Source organism: Apteryx mantelli, chromosome 31, assembly GCF_036417845.1.
Source record: "Apteryx mantelli isolate bAptMan1 chromosome 31, bAptMan1.hap1, whole genome shotgun sequence".
In the NCBI taxonomy this organism is placed as follows: domain Eukaryota; kingdom Metazoa; phylum Chordata; class Aves; order Apterygiformes; family Apterygidae; genus Apteryx; species Apteryx mantelli.
The window spans coordinates 503051-518529 of record NC_090008.1 but is presented as its reverse complement, the minus strand read 5'-3'; the positions used below and the strand labels follow the sequence as shown (position 1 = coordinate 518529).

Here is a 15479-nt window from a genome sequence, read left to right as displayed (position 1 = left end):
GCTGCGCTGGGCCGGGCCGGGCCGCGCGGGGCGCCGCGCCCATGGGCCGCGCCGGGGGCAATGGAGCCGTGCGCCGCCCGCCGGGCCCCAGGTACCGGGGGGGGGCGGGGGCCGCGCCGCCGGGGGGCCGGGACCGGGGCCGGGGCCGGGGCAGGGGCAGGGGCAGGGGCCGCCGCCGCTGCTGCTGCTGCTGCGCCCACACCCGGCCTGCAGCGGGGCCGGGCCTGCGCCGGGGGGGGGACGTGGAGACAGGGACAGGGATGGGGACATGGGGACATGGGGGGCAGGGACAGGGCTGGGGGGACGTGGGGGACATGGGGGGCAGAGACAGAGCTGGGGGGACATGGGGACATGGGGGGCAGGAATGGGGCTGGGGGGACATGAGGACATGGGGACAGGGATGGGGACATGGGGACATGGGCAGGGACAGGGCTGGGGACATGGGGGACATGGGGGGCAGAGACAGGGCTGGGGGGACATGGGGGATATGGGGACATGGGTGCAGGGACAGGGCTGGGGGGACATGGGGGGCAGGGACAGGGCTGGGGACATGGGGACATGGGCAGGGACAGGGCTGGGGACATGGGGGATATGGGGACACGGGGGGCAGGGACAGGGCTGGGGGGACATGGGGGGCAGGGACAGGGATGGGGACATGGGGACATGGGCAGGGACAGGGCTGGGGACACGGGGAGCAGGGACAGGGCTGGGGGGACATTGGGGACATGGGGGGCAGGGCTGGGGGACATTGGGGGGCACAGGGACATGGGGGGGCAGGGGCAGGGCTGGGGGACGTCGGGGGGCACAGGGACATGGGGGGGCAGGGGCAGGGCTGGGGGACGTCGGGGGGCACAGGGACATGGGGGGGCAGGGGCAGGGCTGGGGGACGTCGGGGGGCACAGGGACATGGGGGGCAGGAACAGGCCTGGTCTGGGGGTGCAGGGCAGGGGGACACTGGGGGCAGGAGCGGGCTGGGGGGTAACGGGGGGTGCAGGGCTGGGGACATGGGGGGCAGGAGCGGGCTGGGGGGCGTTGGGGGTCTGGGGGCGCAGGGCAGGGGCGTGCGGGGCGCAGAAGAGCAGCGCGGGGGGGGCAGGGCTGGGGGCTGGGGGGCTGCGGGGGGGGCTGGGGGCGCCGCGGGGCCGCGCCGCGGGGCTGACGGGCGCCGTCGCAGAGGAGGAGAGGCGGCTGCGAGCCAACGCGCGGGACTACAACGAGAAGTTCCAGTACGCGGTGAGTGGGGCCCCCCGACCCCCCCCCCCCGGGGCCCGGCCCGGCCCCCCCCCCCCCGGCTCCTCTCCCCCTGGCAGCGGGGGGGCCGGGACCCGCGTCGCCCTCGCGGTCGGTGCGGGGGGTGACAGCCAAAAATAGCTGTTTGTCCCTGAAACCGCTGGCGGTGCGACGGGAGGCGCGGGGGGCCGGGGGGGGCACCGGCGGCGCGGCCCCCCCTGAGCCTGCCCCCCCCCGCGCCCCGTCCCCCCCCCAGAGCAACTGCATCAAGACCTCCAAGTACAACGTCGTCACCTTCCTGCCCGTCAACCTCTTCGAGCAGTTCCAGGAAGTGGCCAACACCTATTTCCTCTTCCTCCTCATCCTGCAGGTGGGCGCCGGGGGCCGGGGGGCACCCTCGCACCCCCCCGGGGGGGGCCGGGGCTCGCCGGGCCCCCCCTGACCCCCCGCTGCTCCCCCCCAGCTCATCCCGCAGATCTCCTCGCTCTCCTGGTTCACCACCATCGTGCCTTTGGTCCTGGTGTTGACCATCACGGCCGTCAAGGACGCCACCGACGACTACGTGAGTGTGTGTCCCCCCCCGGGGGGGGTTTACGGAGTCGGGGACGGACGGATGGACGGACGGACGCTGGTGTGCACCCCCGTGACGCCGCCGTCTCCCCCCCTCCGTGCCCAGTTCCGCCATAAGAGCGACAACCAGGTGAACAACCGGCAGTCTCAGGTGCTGCTCGGCGGAGTGTGAGTGTCGGGGACGGGACGGGACGGGACGGGATGGGACGGGGCGCCCGCTCCCCCGTGACGCCGCTCCGTCCGTCCATCCATCCGCCCCCCCCCTCCCCAAAACGCAGCCTGCGGCAGGAGCAGTGGATGAACGTCCGCGTCGGGGACATCATCAAGCTGGAGAACAACCAGTTTGTGGCGGTGAGTCGGTGCCGCGCTAAGGACGCGGCTCGGGACCCCGCCCCGGGCAGGGCAGGGCAGGGCAGGGCAGGGGGGGCACAGGGGGGGCCCCCCGCGCCCGCTCAGCCCCTCGGCGCCCCTCTCCCCGCAGGCGGACCTCCTCCTCCTCTGCAGCAGCGAGCCCCACGGCTTGTGCTACGTAGAGACCGCCGAGCTCGACGGGTAGGTGCCGCCTGCTCCGCTCTGCTCCGCGCGGGCAGCGGGTCCCGGCCGCCGCGGGGGGGTCCGCTGAGGGCCCGGGGGGCTGCCGCTGACCCCCCCCCCCCCCCCCCCCCGCGGCGGCGCCCCTCCGCCCGCAGGGAGACCAACACGAAGGTGCGCCAGGCCATCCCCGTGACCTCGGAGCTGGGCGACACCAGCGAGCTGGCCCGGTTCGACGGTGAGCAGCCGAGGGCGGCCGGGGTCGGGCCCCCGCCGTGGGGCGGCCCCTGCGTCTCCTCCTCCGTCGCCTGGCTGGGATCCGGCGCTCTCCTGGAGAGACCGGGGCCGTCCGTGTTGCGGTCCCGTGGCTTGGATCGGGTCGCTGGGGGCTGCAGATGGAGCTGGGATGGAGCCAGGGGTCTGGGATGGAGCCAGGATGGAGCTGGGGGCCTGGGATGGAGCTGGGATGGAGCCAGGGGTCTGGGATGGAGCCGTGGGCCTGGGATGGAGCTGGGATGGAGCCAGGGGTCTGGGATGGAGCCAGGATGGAGCTGGGGGCCTGGGATGGAGTTGGGATGGAGCCGGGTGCCTGGGATGGAGCTGGGATGGAGCCAGGGGTCTGGGATGGAGCCGTGGGCCTGGGATGGAGCTGGGATGGAGCTGGGTGCCTGGGATGGAGCTGGGTGCCTGGGATGGAGCTGGGATGGAGCCGGGGGCCTGGGATGGAGCCAGGATGGAGCCGGGGTCTGGGATGGAGCCGGGGGCCTGGGATGGAGCCGGGCGCAGCTGCGGCCCCCGCGCGCCAGCGCTGCGGGACGGAGGCGCGCTACAGCCGCGCTGCCCGCTGTGTGCAGGCGAGGTGATCTGCGAACCCCCCAACAACAAGCTGGACAAGTTTGGGGGGACGCTGTACTGGAGGGAGAGCAAGTACCCGCTGAGCAACCAGAACATGCTGCTGCGCGGCTGCGTCCTGCGCAACACGGAGTGGTGCTTCGGCCTCGTCATCTTCGCCGGTGCGCCGGGGCGAGCGGCGGCGGCGGCGGCGGGGGGGGGCGGCGCGGGGGGGAGAGGCCCCCCCTGACCCGCTGCCCCCTGCCCAGGTCCCGACACGAAGCTCATGCAGAACAGCGGCCGGACCAAGTTCAAGCGGACGAGCATCGACCGGCTGATGAACACGCTGGTGCTCTGGGTAGGCGGGGGGGCGGCTCGGGGGAGCCCCCGCACCCGCCGCCGGGCGCTGACGCCCCGTCGCCTGCCCTGCCCTGCGCAGATCTTCGGGTTCCTGGTGTGCATGGGCGTGATCCTGGCCATCGGCAACGCCATCTGGGAGCACGAGGTGGGCGTCTGCTTCCAGATCTACCTGCCCTGGGACGAGGGGGTGCACAGTGCCTTCTTCTCCGGCTTCCTCTCCTTCTGGTCCTACATCATCATCCTCAACACCGTGGTGCCCATCTCGCTCTACGTGAGGTAGGGCCCGGCCTGGCGGGGGCCCAGGGGTGCGCGATGGGGCGGGGGGGGGGCACCGGTGACAGGGGGGGCGCCCGCGGGCCGGGGGGGCTTGGGGACGCTGGGCCGGGGCCGTGCGCGGAGGGGGGGGGGCCGCGTCCGCCCTTGGGGACCCCCCGCAGGTCCCTCGGGGGCCCCCGGCTGCGCCCGCCTGGCTGCTCGTCTGCCCCTGCCCCGGCCGCCTGCTGCTTGTCCCGCTCCGCCGCCGCCCCGCCGCCGCCGCCCGGCTCCCGCACTGCCCCCTTCTCTCTCTCTTTTAATTTCTCTCTCTTTTCGTTCCCCAGCATGGGTTCTGTCACCCTTAGCCCCGAGGTAAGAGCGTGTCGCCCCCACCCCTCCCACTAGCTCGTTGCTGTCTGCCCGGGGGGCTGGGGGGGGCCGGGGCGCGCGGGGTCGGGGGGGGGGCGGCACCCCTCGGATCCGCGGCGGCGGGAGGCGCGGGAGCGGGAGCCGGCCCCGGGGGAGGCGCGGGAGCCGGAAGGCAGCGGGGGCGCCCGGGGGTCCGGCCCCGCCGCTGACGTCCCGCGTCCCCCCCCCCCCCCCCAACGCAGCGTGGAGGTGATCCGCCTCGGGCACAGCTACTTCATCAACTGGGACAAGAAGATGTACTGCGCGGCGCGGCGCACGCCCGCCGAGGCCCGGACCACCACCCTCAACGAGGAGCTGGGGCAGGTGGAGTACATCTTCTCCGACAAGACGGGCACCCTCACCCAGAACATCATGGTTTTCAGCAAGTGCTCGGTGAACGGGCGCAGCTACGGTGAGCGCGCGCGGCCGGACCCCCCCCCCCAGCCGGAGGGAGGGGGGTGCTGGGGGGGGGGGGGCCGCGTTTGGGGGACGCTGACTCTGCACCCCGCTTCGCAGGCGACGCGCAGGACGTGCTGGGGCGCAAGGCGGAGCTGGGCGAGGTAAGGATGCCGCGGAGCCGGGGCCCGGCGCGGGCTGTAACGCGGGCCGCGGGCTGTAACGCCGTCCTTGCCGCCGCCAGAGGCCGGAGCCCGTGGACTTCTCCTTCAACCCGCTGGCCGACGCGCGGTTCCAGTTCTGGGACCCCGGCCTGCTCGAAGCCGTCAAGCTGGGCGACCCCCACGTGCACGAGTTCTTCCGCCTGCTCTCGCTCTGCCACACCGTCATGTCCGAGGAGAAGAGCGAAGGTGGGTGCGCGGGGGGGGGGGGCAGGAGCATCCCGTCCCGTCCCGTCCCATCCCGTCCCGTCCGCCCCTGCGGCGCCGGGGCAGCGGCGCTGAGCCCCGCGCTGTCCCCGTGCCGTGCGCAGGGGAGCTCTACTACAAGGCTCAGTCCCCGGACGAGGGGGCGCTGGTCACGGCCGCCAGGAACTTCGGCTTCGTGTTCCGCTCGCGCACGCCCAAGACCGTCACGGTGCACGAGCTGGGCCGAGCCGTCACCTACCAGCTGCTGGCCATCCTCGACTTCAACAACATCCGCAAGCGCATGTCCGTCATCGGTGAGGTCCTGGGGCCGGCGCGGGGCCGCTGGGAGGGACGCGGTGGGGCTGGGGACCGGCCCCGCGCGGAGGGCGACGTGACCGCGGGGGCGTCGGGCTCGGAGTGGGACCCGCCGCTGCGCCCGCGCGCCCAGGCCGCTTGTCCCCCCCCCCCCCCCCGCTCCCCGCAGTCCGCAACCCCGAGGGCAAGATCCGGCTGTACTGCAAAGGGGCCGACACGATCCTGCTGGAGCGCCTGCGCCCCGCGAACCAGGACCTGACGAACGTCACCGCCGACCACCTGAATGTGAGCGGGGCCGGGGCTGGCAAACGCTGAGCCCGGCTCGTGCCCGTGCCGGGGTGGGATTGGGGGCCGGGGACGCCCTGGGGGTCTGCCTCCGCGCCCAGCGCCGGCTGCTCGCAGGAGTACGCCGGCGAGGGGCTGCGCACGCTGGTGCTGGCCTGCAAGGACCTGGAGGAGAGCTACTACGAGGACTGGGCCGAGCGGCTGCGGCGGGCCAGCGGCGCCGCCGAGGCCCGCGACGATCGCCTGGCTCGGCTCTACGACGAGGTGGAGCACGATATGACGGTAGGTGGGCTGGGAGCGCCGGGGCGGCGGGCGGGCGGCCGGGGCGGCCCCCTGCTGACCCCCCCCCCCTCCTCCCGCCGCCTCCCGGCCCCGCAGCTGCTGGGAGCCACGGCCATCGAGGACAAGCTGCAGCAGGGGGTGCCCGAAACCATCGCCATCCTCACGCTGGCCAACATCAAGATCTGGGTGCTGACAGGGGACAAGCAGGGTGAGCCGCTGCTGGAGGGGCAGGGGGCTTCGGAGGCGAGGGCGTTGGGGGTTGCGTCCTGCTCGCTGGGGGGGCAGTTGGACACGCTCCCCCCCACCCCCGAGCTGCCCCCGGCTCAGCTCCTGCTTCTCCCTCGCCAGAGACGGCTGTGAACATCGGCTACTCCTGCAAGATGCTGACGGATGACATGACGGAGGTGTTCGTGGTCACGGGCCACACCGTGCTGGAGGTGCGGGAGGAGCTCAGGTGAGGGTCGGGGGGCCGGGGCCGGACCCAGGACACCCCTGGGGCGCTGTGGGGCACGGCTGTGCTCGGGGGGGGCTGGGGCATACCAAAAGGCCCTGGGTAGAGGCCCCCTGACCCCTCTCCTCCTCCTCCTCCTCCTCAGGAAAGCCCGGGAGAAAATGATGGATGCATCGCGCTCCATGGGCAACGGTTTCTCCTACCAGGAGAAACTCTCCTCCTCCAAGCTCACCTCGGTGCTGGAAGCCATCGCGGGCGAATACGCCCTGGTCATCAACGGGCACAGCCTGGTAGGGGCCCGCGGCCGCCGCGCCGGACAGGGCGGCCCGTCGCGGCGGTGGCCCTCGCCCCCGACTGCCCGCGCTCTCCCGGCAGGCCCACGCGCTGGAGGCCGACATGGAGGTGGAGTTCCTGGAGACGGCGTGCGCCTGCAAGGCCGTGATCTGCTGCCGTGTCACCCCCTTGCAGAAGGCCCAGGTGGTGGAGCTGGTGAAGAAGTACAAGAAGGCCGTGACCCTGGCCATCGGCGATGGGGCCAACGACGTCAGCATGATCAAGAGTGAGTCCCGGGGGAGAGCCGTGTCCATCCTTGCCCCGTCCCAAGGCTTTCTGGAGTCTCTGTCCCTGCCCCTCTGAGCCTGCAGGGACGTGACCCACCTGGGAGGGGGCAGCTGCTGTCCCCGTCCCCGGTTCGTGGCAGGGCCCTACTGACTCCGCGCGTCTCTTCCCTCCGCAGCCGCCCACATCGGCGTGGGCATCAGCGGGCAGGAGGGCATCCAGGCGGTGCTGGCCTCTGACTACTCCTTCTCGCAGTTCAAGTTCCTGCAGCGCCTCCTGCTCGTGCACGGGCGCTGGTCTTACCTGCGCATGTGCAAGTTCCTCTGCTACTTCTTCTACAAGAACTTTGCCTTCACCATGGTCCACTTCTGGTTCGGCTTCTTCTGCGGCTTCTCGGCGCAGGTGCGTCGCTGGCTCCGCGCGCTCCGCGGGCAGGAGTCGGGGAGGGTTGGCACGCGCAGGGTCCCTCTGCCTCCCGGCTGAGCGTGTGCCCGAATCCCTGGGCTCCGCCGGCACCGGCGTGCCTGGCATGCAGAGCTCGCGATGCCGCCGGCCCCGAGGCTCGAGCGAGGCCGGCGCGCCGCGAGGAGCCCGCGTCGCATGGGCTGCCACGCGGTGGCAGCAGCACCCCGCGCGCGGCGGCGGCGTGGGCGCCTGCGCGGGCGCCGCTCTCCCTCGCCGCGGCTCCCGCAGCCCTGGCTGCGGCCGGGATGCGGGGTCCGGCCTCGCGCCCCGCTGAGCGCTCCCTCCCGCGCAGACGGTGTACGACCAGTACTTCATCACGCTGTACAACATCGTCTACACCTCGCTGCCTGTGCTCGCCATGGGCGTCTTCGACCAGGTGCGCCGGGGCGCCGCGAGGCCGGGGGCGCGCAAGGGGGTCGGAGCCGGCGCCGCTGCTCCCCGCGGGGTTTCAGCGGAGGCCGCGGGAGCCCGTCCCGGCTCTGCGCTGCCCCGCCGCGACCCGCTCTGCGGGAGCAGGGCTGCTCCCGCTCCCGGGCTGGGTTGTCCTCGTGCTCGTTGCCGGCAGACGCCGGCCCAGCCCCAGCGCGCAGGCTGCGCCCGCCCGCGGCTGGAGGGACGTGCCCACACTGGCCGCGTCCCGATCTCGCCCGCGCCCCCAGGACGTGCCGGAGCAGCGGAGCATGGAGTACCCCAAGCTGTACGAGCCGGGGCAGCTGAACCTGCTCTTCAACAAGCGCGAGTTCTTCATCTGCATCGCCCAGGGCATCTACACCTCCGTGCTCATGTTCTTCATCCCCTACGGCGTCTTTGCTGACGCCACCCGTGACGACGGGGCCCAGCTGGCCGATTACCAGTCCTTCGCCGTCACCGTGGCCACCTCGCTGGTGATAGTCGTCAGCGTGCAGGTAGGGGCTCCGGCGCTGAGCACGGCTGCTTGGCCCCGCCGTGTCGCCGCGCTGGGAAACGGCTGTAGCACGAAGGGCGTTTGGGGCTGGGGGTCCCATCCAGCCCCGCGACCTTGCTCCCGAGTGCCATGGCCGGTCCCTGGAGCCCCTGCCTCCTCTTCCTCCTCCTCCTCCTCCTCCTCTTTCCCATCTCCACCAGATCGGGCTGGACACCGGCTTCTGGACAGCCATCAACCACTTCTTCATCTGGGGCAGCCTGGCTGCCTACTTCGCCATCCTCTTCGCCATGCACAGCGACGGCCTCTTCCAGATGTTCCCCAACCAGTTCCGCTTCGTGGGTGAGCGCCGGGGGGCCGTGAGCGCGGCCGGGCCCCGCAGCCCCCCCTGCCCGGGGCGATGCGCGCCCGAGCCCCGGCTCACGCCGCCTCTCCCCAGGTAACGCGCAGAACACGCTGGCCCAGCCCGCGGTCTGGCTCACCATCGCCCTCACCACCGTGGTCTGCATCATGCCCGTGGTGGCCTTCCGCTTCCTCAAGCTGGACCTGAAACCCGAGCTCTCGGACACGGTAGGAGCGCGGGGCCACGGGGGGCGAGGGGGGCCGCGGCGCCGGCCGGGCGCTGACGCCGCCTCCCGCCCCAGGTGCGCTACACGCAGCTGGTGCGGAAGAAGCAGAAGGCGCAGCACCGGTGCATGCGGCGCGTGGGGCGCGCGGGCTCGCGCCGCTCCGGCTACGCCTTCTCCCACCAGGAGGGCTTCGGGGAGCTCATCATGTCGGGCAAGAACATGCGCCTCAGCTCCCTGGCGCTCTCCGGCTTCGCCGCCCGCCCCAGCGCCGGCTGGATCGAGACCCTGCGCAAGAAGAAGGGCGGCGAGGGCAGCGCCGCCGGCAGCCCCAGCGGCGGGGCCGACAGGACGCTCAAGGTGTGAGGCGGGCTGGGCTCCCCCCTCCCGCGGGGCCGGGACGTGCCGCGCAGCCGGGGGCGCCCGGGGGGCAGCCGGGGCCCCGCCGGGTGCCGAGCCTCGGAGAGCCGGTAGGAGTCTGCAGCGGCACGGTGTAACCAAAAAAACTCGTCCCCGTCCCCGTCCCTGTCCCCGGGCCGGATGGACGGAGCCCGACCCGGGGCCGTGCCCCCCCCCCCCCCCCGGGGGCACTCGCCTATCAGTATTCACCTCCGCCGAGTGCAAACACCTCGAGCCACACGCGAATGTATCATGCCAGAGCCACCGCCACGGGCCGGGGGCGGCGGGGGGCTCGGAGGGCACCGCGCGCCCTGCCCCGCTCCCCCACCCACCACCCACGTGTCTTCTTTTTTTTATATATAAGAGAAAAACGAAAACAAAGAAACAAACAAAAAAAAAACAACAAAAAGGAAGAAAAACCCTCCAAGTTTACAGAGCGCCTCTTTTCTATCCGTGGTGGCACGGCTGGTTCCCGAGGGAGCGCGGGCGGCCGGGCCGGCACAGGGGCACCGGGGTGCAGCCGGGGGGGCTGCGGGGCAGCATTTGGCCCCTAGCGCTCGGTCCCCCGTTTGTGCACGGAGGGGACGAGTCCCGGTGGCCGGGTTTGGCTGGCGCGGGGGGAGCCTGGAGCCCCCGCCGCCCCCCCCCCCCAGGCTCTGGGCTGCCTGGGCGCTGGGTGCGAAAGGGGAACCGCTGCCCTGGCGCCTTCCTGCTTTCTGTGGGAACGGGCTCGGGGAAGGCGGCGGGGCGTCTGCGCGCGGCCGGGATTTGCACCCGGCCTGGGGACTTGCACAACCCGTCGGGCGCTGGGCTCCGCTCCCTTCGCCCTCGTGCCGGCGTGGGGAGGAGGGAGGGCAGGGCTGGGTGCAAGGTCCCCCGCGAGCCCGGTGCCGGCCTCTCCCGTGTGTGCAGCTCCCTCCTCCTGTGCAAAGCCCTTGCACGCGGATCTCCAGTCCGTGCACCGTCCGGGGGGAGCCGGCGCGCAGCGGAGGGACGCCGGACCCCTGCCGCCCCGGGGCGCAGGGAGCGGGGTCGCTGCCTCCCCCTTCACCGGGCACAAGACGGTCCGTGGGCTCGCTGCGGCGGGGGCCAGGCCCCTGCCCGCTCCGCGGCTCCCCGGGCCCTGCTGGGAGTTGGTTCCTTTTCGTCCTTCTGGGAAGGCGAGCGTGCGGCCGAGCGGGCAGCGCCGGGGCGCGCCGGCCCCCGGGGCCCCTCTGGCCTTTATACCAAAGAGGAAACAGTGCAGGAACGGCTTTGGCGTGCTCTAGAGTCTATTTTTGGGGGCGTTTGGGTTTTTCCCCTGTTCTTTCGGAGCTGGGGAGAGGCAGTGGTAGGCAGGGGCCAAGGAACGTTGCATATAATTTATTACACATTTCTATACTTGCAGAATTGTATCATTTTATGGGTATACAGAGAAAAATAATCAGCTTTTTATAAAAATGCCTTTCTGAGCAGCTTCTGCCTTGTCTCTGTTTTCCCGGCCTGGTGCGGGAGGGGGCCGAGCCCCCGGCCGGATCCGCGGTGGCCGGATCCGCAGCGGCCGGTCCCGAGCATGCCGCCCGCGCTGCCTCCGCGGCCGCTGCTGGGACGCAGCGAGCGCTGCAGCCAGGCCGTGGGGCTCGGGCCCCCCCGTGCCGCGGGTGCTGCGGACTGGGACCGGAGCCACGGCTGGGCGCAGGCTGCTCCCGGCCCTGGGGCTGTGCCAGGAGTTTCCACGGGGCAATTCCTCAGCGCCGGCAGCGCCATGCCTTGCATGGGCAGCGCCGTCGGGGCCGGGGACACGGCGAGGGGGGGACGCGGGGCAGCGCCGCGGCGCGGTGTAAGGGGTCTGGGAGGGGGCAGCGCGGTCGGTGCCAGGGGTGCGGCAAGGGGGGAAAGGGGAGTCTGGGCTGGGGACACATGGTCTGGGCTGGGGACACGGGAAAAAGGGGGATGGAGCAGCCCTGGGGGCATGGAGAGGGGGGGTGGGATGGGGCAGCACGGCTGGTGCCGGGGGCACGGTGCCGGGGGAGACGGGGGGGTCTGGGAGGGGGCAACGTGGTGGGTGCTGGGGGCACGGCGATGGGGGAGATGGGGGTCTGGGTTGGGGCAGCCCCGAGGGCATGGTGAGGGGCACCGGGGCAGCCCCAAGGGTGTGGTGAGGGGCACCGGCGGGGGGCGGCGGGGCAGCCCCGAGGGCACGGTGAGGGGCACCAGCGGGGGACGGCGGGGCAGCCCCGAGGGCACGGTGAGGGGCACCAGCTGGGGGCGCCGGGGCAGCCCCGAGGGCGCGGCGAGGGGCACCGACGGGGGGCGGGCCGGGGCCGCCCGGGCGCACGTGCCGCCGCCGCCGCCACGGTCCCGCCCCGCCCCGCCGGTTTCACAACCGCGGGCACCGGCCGCGCCGGGCGGTTCCGCAAATGTTTTCCTGCGCGGGGCCCGGCCGCGGCTCGCCCCGGGCGCATGGCTCGGCCGCCGGGGCCGCCGCTCCCGCGGCTGCTCCCGGCGCTGCTGCTCGCCGCCGCCGCCGCCGCGCTGCCCCGGCGGCCCTGCGCCCCCGCGGGTGAGTGTGGCCGGGCCGGGAGGGGGGACGCGGGGGCGGCGGGGACACGTGCGGCGGCCCCGGGGCCGGGGGAAGCGCCGGGGGGGGCCGGCGGTCCCGGTTGGGGAAAGGAGCCCCCGGGGCCCGTTTGGAGCAGGCGGCAGCCCCGGTTCCTCTGCGGGGTTGCGAGCGCCGCCCGGACCCCCCCCGCTCCCGGTCCTGGGTGGGGGGGGGGGGGCAGGCCCGGACGCCTGGGCCCTCTCCCCGCTGTGGTGGGTGGGTGGGCGGGCGGGCGGGGGGGGTTCTCGCCGCGGGGATAGGGACGACCCCCGCGGGTCGGGCCGGGCTGAGCCGGGCTCCGGCTCCCCGAGGTTCCCTCGGGCCGGGAACGAGCCTGTTCCCGACCTTCCCCGACCTGTTCCCGGCCGCACGCCCGGGCTGGGGCCGGGCCAGGCCAGGCCGCGTGGGAGGCCCCCGTCCCCCCCCCCCCCCCGCCTCCCCCTCGGCTCCTCCGGCCGCGGCGCCGGCACCCAGCGCCCTGCCGCTGCCCGCAGGCCGGGCGCCCCGGGGCTGCTCCGACGGGGAGCCGCCACCGGCCCCCGGTGGCTTCCTGGGGCCCGCGGCCAGGGCACGGTGTGGGCACCGCCAGCCTCCCCGCGTGTTGACGTGAGTCGGGATTAGCAGGTCCCCGAGAGCCCTCGCGGGCGGGCGCCCGGCTGCCGCCGGTGCCGGCGCTGTTCCTGGCAGCCGGAGCGAAGCTGCAGGTCCCGGCTGGCTGTTGACCTTTGCAGCGATCCCAGGAACGGGAGAGCTGCCGGAGCGTCCCGTCCTGTCCCGTCCCGTCCCGTCCTGTCCCTTCCCGCCAGCCTCCCCGGCCTGGCCCCCGGCGCCCGTCCTTGACGCTTTAACCCTTTGCAAGCCCCCGGGGCATCGCTCCAGGCAGCCGGGCTCCCGCGTGCCGCCCAGGACCAGCTTCTCCCTTCTGGGAGCTCCCGGCCAGGCCGGACCTGGCAGCGGCGGCAGGAGGGAGCAGCTCGGCTCGGCCGGAGCCGATGCTCATTCAGGCTTGGCGTCTCCTGCAAATATTGACTCGGAGCAGCCCCTCGGCGGCAGGTCTCCCGGCGACCGCGCGGGAGCAGATGGGCAGGAGCGTCTCCGCGGGGCCGGATCCGGGGAGGCGCGTGCTGCCTCCCCCTGACACCGTCCCATCCCGTCCCGCCGCCGCGCAGGCCTCCCGCCGGACACGGTGCTGGGGCGCCCGGGAGCCAACGTCACGCTGAGCTGCCGGGGCGAGGGGCTGGCGAATGACACCGTGTCCTGGGAGCTGGAGACGCGCCGGGGCCGGCGGCTGGCGCAGGGGGACGCCCTGCCGCTGCGCGGGCTGCAGCGGGACGACGCCGGGCGCTACAGCTGCCGCGCCGGCGGGCGCCCGCTGCGCACCCTGCGCCTCCTGGTCCAAGGTGGGTCCCGGCCGCGCGGGGGGCTTCCCGGGGTGCCGCGGCCCCCACTCGCCCTGCCAGCACCTCCCTGCCTTGCAGACCCCCCCGAGGTGCCCCGCGTCTCCTGCTACCGGCGCAGCCACGACCGGGACGTCCTGTGCGAGTGGCCGCTGCGGCAGAAGCCGGCCCCCGGCACGCAGGCGACGCTGTGGGTGAAGCGGCGGTGAGCGCGGGCCGGGGGCTGCGCCGGGCGGCCGCTGGGGCTCGTGCGCCCCGGCTCCGGCCCCGGCTGAGCCGCGTCCCCGCAGGTTCACGGCGGAGAACGCCACGGAGCAGCAGTGCCGCTATTTCTCCAAGGTGCAGAAGTTCGTTTGCCGCCTGAAGGTGCCCCCCGGCGTGGACGACAACAAGCCCCTCGTGGTGTCCACCTGCGTCCGCAACGGCGCCGGCAGCGCGGCCGGCGAGGACAAGATCATCACGCTCAGCGGCGTCCGTAAGTGCCGCCCGCGCCGGGGCCGCCCGGGGCGCCGCGGGGGCCCCCGGCACCGCCACTGCCTCTCCCCTCGCCCGCAGTGAAGCCGGACCCGCCGCTCAACGTGACGGTGCGGGCGCTGGAGCGCTGGCCCCAGCGGCTGCGCGTCGCCTGGGCTTATCCCTCCTCCTGGGACCCCCGCTTCTACTGGCTCCGCTTCCAGGTCCGCTACCGCCCCGAGCCCGCCCGGACCTTCACGGAGGTGAGCGCGGCTGCGGCGCGGGGACGGGCCCCGACCCGCCGGGGCGCAGAGAGTCCCCGTGGCGGCCGTGGGCTCACGCCCCGTCCGTCCATCCGTCCCCCCGCAGGTGGACCAGGTGACGCAGACGTCGCTGGACATCGCCGACGCCTGGCGGGGCACCCGGCACGTGGTGCAGGTGCGGGCGCAGGAGGAGTTCGGCCACGGCGCCTGGAGCGAGTGGAGCCGGGAGGCGGTGGGAACCCCTTGGACAGGTACCGGGGTGGCGGTGGTGCTGCTGGGGGGGGGACGACGACACACGGGGGCCGCGGCCGTGCCCGGGACCTCACGGACCCTCCCGCCGCGCAGATCCCCGAGACCTCGCGTCGGAGCCGGGGCCCTTCAGCTCGCAGGTAGGACGGGGCCCGGGAGGGCAGTGCCCGTGGGGGGGGGACACCGGCCGCCCCCTCCCACCGCCCCCCTCTCGCGCAGTTCCCAGCGGAGGACGGCACCGACGGCTACGGGGCCACGCTGCCCCCCGAGCTCTTCGGGGCAGAACCGGCCGAGGAGGCTGCTGACGGTGAGGAGCGGGTCCCGGGGTGGGGGTGTGTGTGGGGGGGTCCAGCCGTGGGCCAGGCCCCGCTGACGCCCCCGTCCCCCCCTCTGCCGCAGGGGGGCTCGCGGAGGCCGGCGGCCGCTCCGGGGCGGCCCCCTACACCTTCCTCATGGCCGGCGGCAGCCTGCTTTTGGGAATCGCCCTCTTCGTCGGCATCGTGGTGAGGTGAGTGCCCGGGCGGGGGGGTGCTCGGGGTGCCGGGGGGGGGGGGCTCGGCCACCCACGGCCCCTCTCTGACGCGGGGCCGCCGTCCTCCGCAGGTACCGGCGGACGCGGCGGGCGGGCGGGCGGCGGGGGGCCAAGGCGGACGGCGCGGGGCAGCACGCGCTGGTGCCCCTGGCCCCCCCCAGCCCCGGCTCCCCGCTGAGCGAGACCCCGCTGCTGCCGCCCGCTGCCGCCCCCCCGGCCCCGGGGCCCTTCCACGTCACCAACCTGGACTATTTCTTCTCCGGCAAGTAGCCGGGCTGGACGCTGCGGGGGGCTCCTGGCCCCCGGCCCCGCGGCGGGAGCAGCCCTGTGGAGAGGGGCTGGTGCCGGATGCCAGACCGGGGGGGGCTGCGGACCGGGGGGGTCCGGCAGGGAGGCAGCCCCGGGCCAAGGATCAAGGTGCCGGGAGCGAGCGTGGGACCGGGGCCCCCGCGGGAAGGGCAGGGCCCCGGCCCCGGCCCCGGCCCCACGCGGTGCTGCCACCGCGGGCACCCACGGGAGAGCCCGGCTGGGTCGGCCGCGTCCCGCGGCCCTGGCGCGGCGCGGCGCAGAGAGTTTATTTTTACAGCACGTGTTGGGGAAACGTGACAGAACGCGTCTCCTCAATAAACGCCTTTTATTTTTAAGGGAGCGTCGAGGCACCTGGTTGCATGGGGCAGGGGGGGCCGGGCGGGCGCTGCAGCCCCTCGCGCCGCGGGAACTGGGCCGGGACGCCGTGCCGTGCCGTGCCGTGCCGGCGGCCCCGGGAGCAGCCCACCCCGTGCCGCGTTGTGCAA

The 15479-nt window shown here is 74.1% G+C and overlaps 2 protein-coding genes across 3 annotated transcripts; both read left to right on the top strand.

The window, feature by feature from the left end:
• The first annotated feature begins 20 nt into the window (after positions 1–20).
• Positions 21–10662, top strand: ATP8B2 (ATPase phospholipid transporting 8B2). Its single transcript, XM_067313459.1, has 27 exons — positions 21–91; positions 1175–1233; positions 1487–1600; positions 1694–1792; positions 1907–1968; positions 2079–2151; positions 2282–2352; positions 2490–2569; positions 3186–3344; positions 3432–3520; positions 3602–3798; positions 4389–4597; positions 4702–4745; positions 4826–4991; positions 5114–5302; positions 5473–5588; positions 5706–5870; positions 5967–6078; positions 6219–6324; positions 6467–6611; positions 6697–6880; positions 7058–7281; positions 7637–7720; positions 8004–8249; positions 8449–8587; positions 8685–8815; positions 8890–10662. The coding sequence occupies exons 1-27, from the start codon at positions 61–63 to the stop codon at positions 9175–9177; spliced, it is 3582 nt and encodes a 1193-aa protein (XP_067169560.1). The 5' UTR covers positions 21–60; the 3' UTR covers positions 9178–10662.
• Positions 10663–11652: 990 nt separating this feature from the next.
• IL6R (interleukin 6 receptor) lies at positions 11653–15329 on the top strand. Of its 2 annotated transcripts, none has more exons than XM_067313464.1 (10): positions 11653–11752; positions 12961–13191; positions 13270–13378; positions 13479–13663; positions 13744–13904; positions 14011–14155; positions 14250–14293; positions 14373–14460; positions 14553–14661; positions 14757–15329. In XM_067313464.1, the coding sequence occupies exons 1-10, from the start codon at positions 11653–11655 to the stop codon at positions 14953–14955; spliced, it is 1371 nt and encodes a 456-aa protein (XP_067169565.1). In that variant the 3' UTR covers positions 14956–15329. The 2 variants fall into 2 exon arrangements, with proteins under 2 accessions (XP_067169565.1, XP_067169564.1); XM_067313463.1 differs by having other exon boundaries at positions 13270–13393.
• The last annotated feature ends 150 nt before the right edge of the window (positions 15330–15479 follow it).

What these genes read in the sequence shown, in the direction of transcription:
- ATP8B2 (XM_067313459.1), top strand. Translation starts at nt 61, where the DNA reads ATGGAGCCGTGCGCCGCCCGCCGGGCCCCAG. An exon ending in TGAACACGCTGGTGCTCTGG is followed by an intron (nt 3,521 to 3,601) that starts GTAGGCGGGGGG and finishes TGCCCTGCGCAG; the next exon opens with ATCTTCGGGTTCCTGGTGTG. An exon ending in GGTGAACGGGCGCAGCTACG is followed by an intron (nt 4,598 to 4,701) that starts GTGAGCGCGCGC and finishes CCCGCTTCGCAG; the next exon opens with GCGACGCGCAGGACGTGCTG.
- IL6R (XM_067313463.1), top strand. Translation starts at nt 11,653, where the DNA reads ATGGCTCGGCCGCCGGGGCCGCCGCTCCCGCGGCTGCTCCCGGCGCTG. An exon ending in CCTGCGCCTCCTGGTCCAAG is followed by an intron (nt 13,192 to 13,269) that starts GTGGGTCCCGGC and finishes CCTGCCTTGCAG; the next exon opens with ACCCCCCCGAGGTGCCCCGC. An exon ending in CGGGGCCCTTCAGCTCGCAG is followed by an intron (nt 14,294 to 14,372) that starts GTAGGACGGGGC and finishes CCTCTCGCGCAG; the next exon opens with TTCCCAGCGGAGGACGGCAC.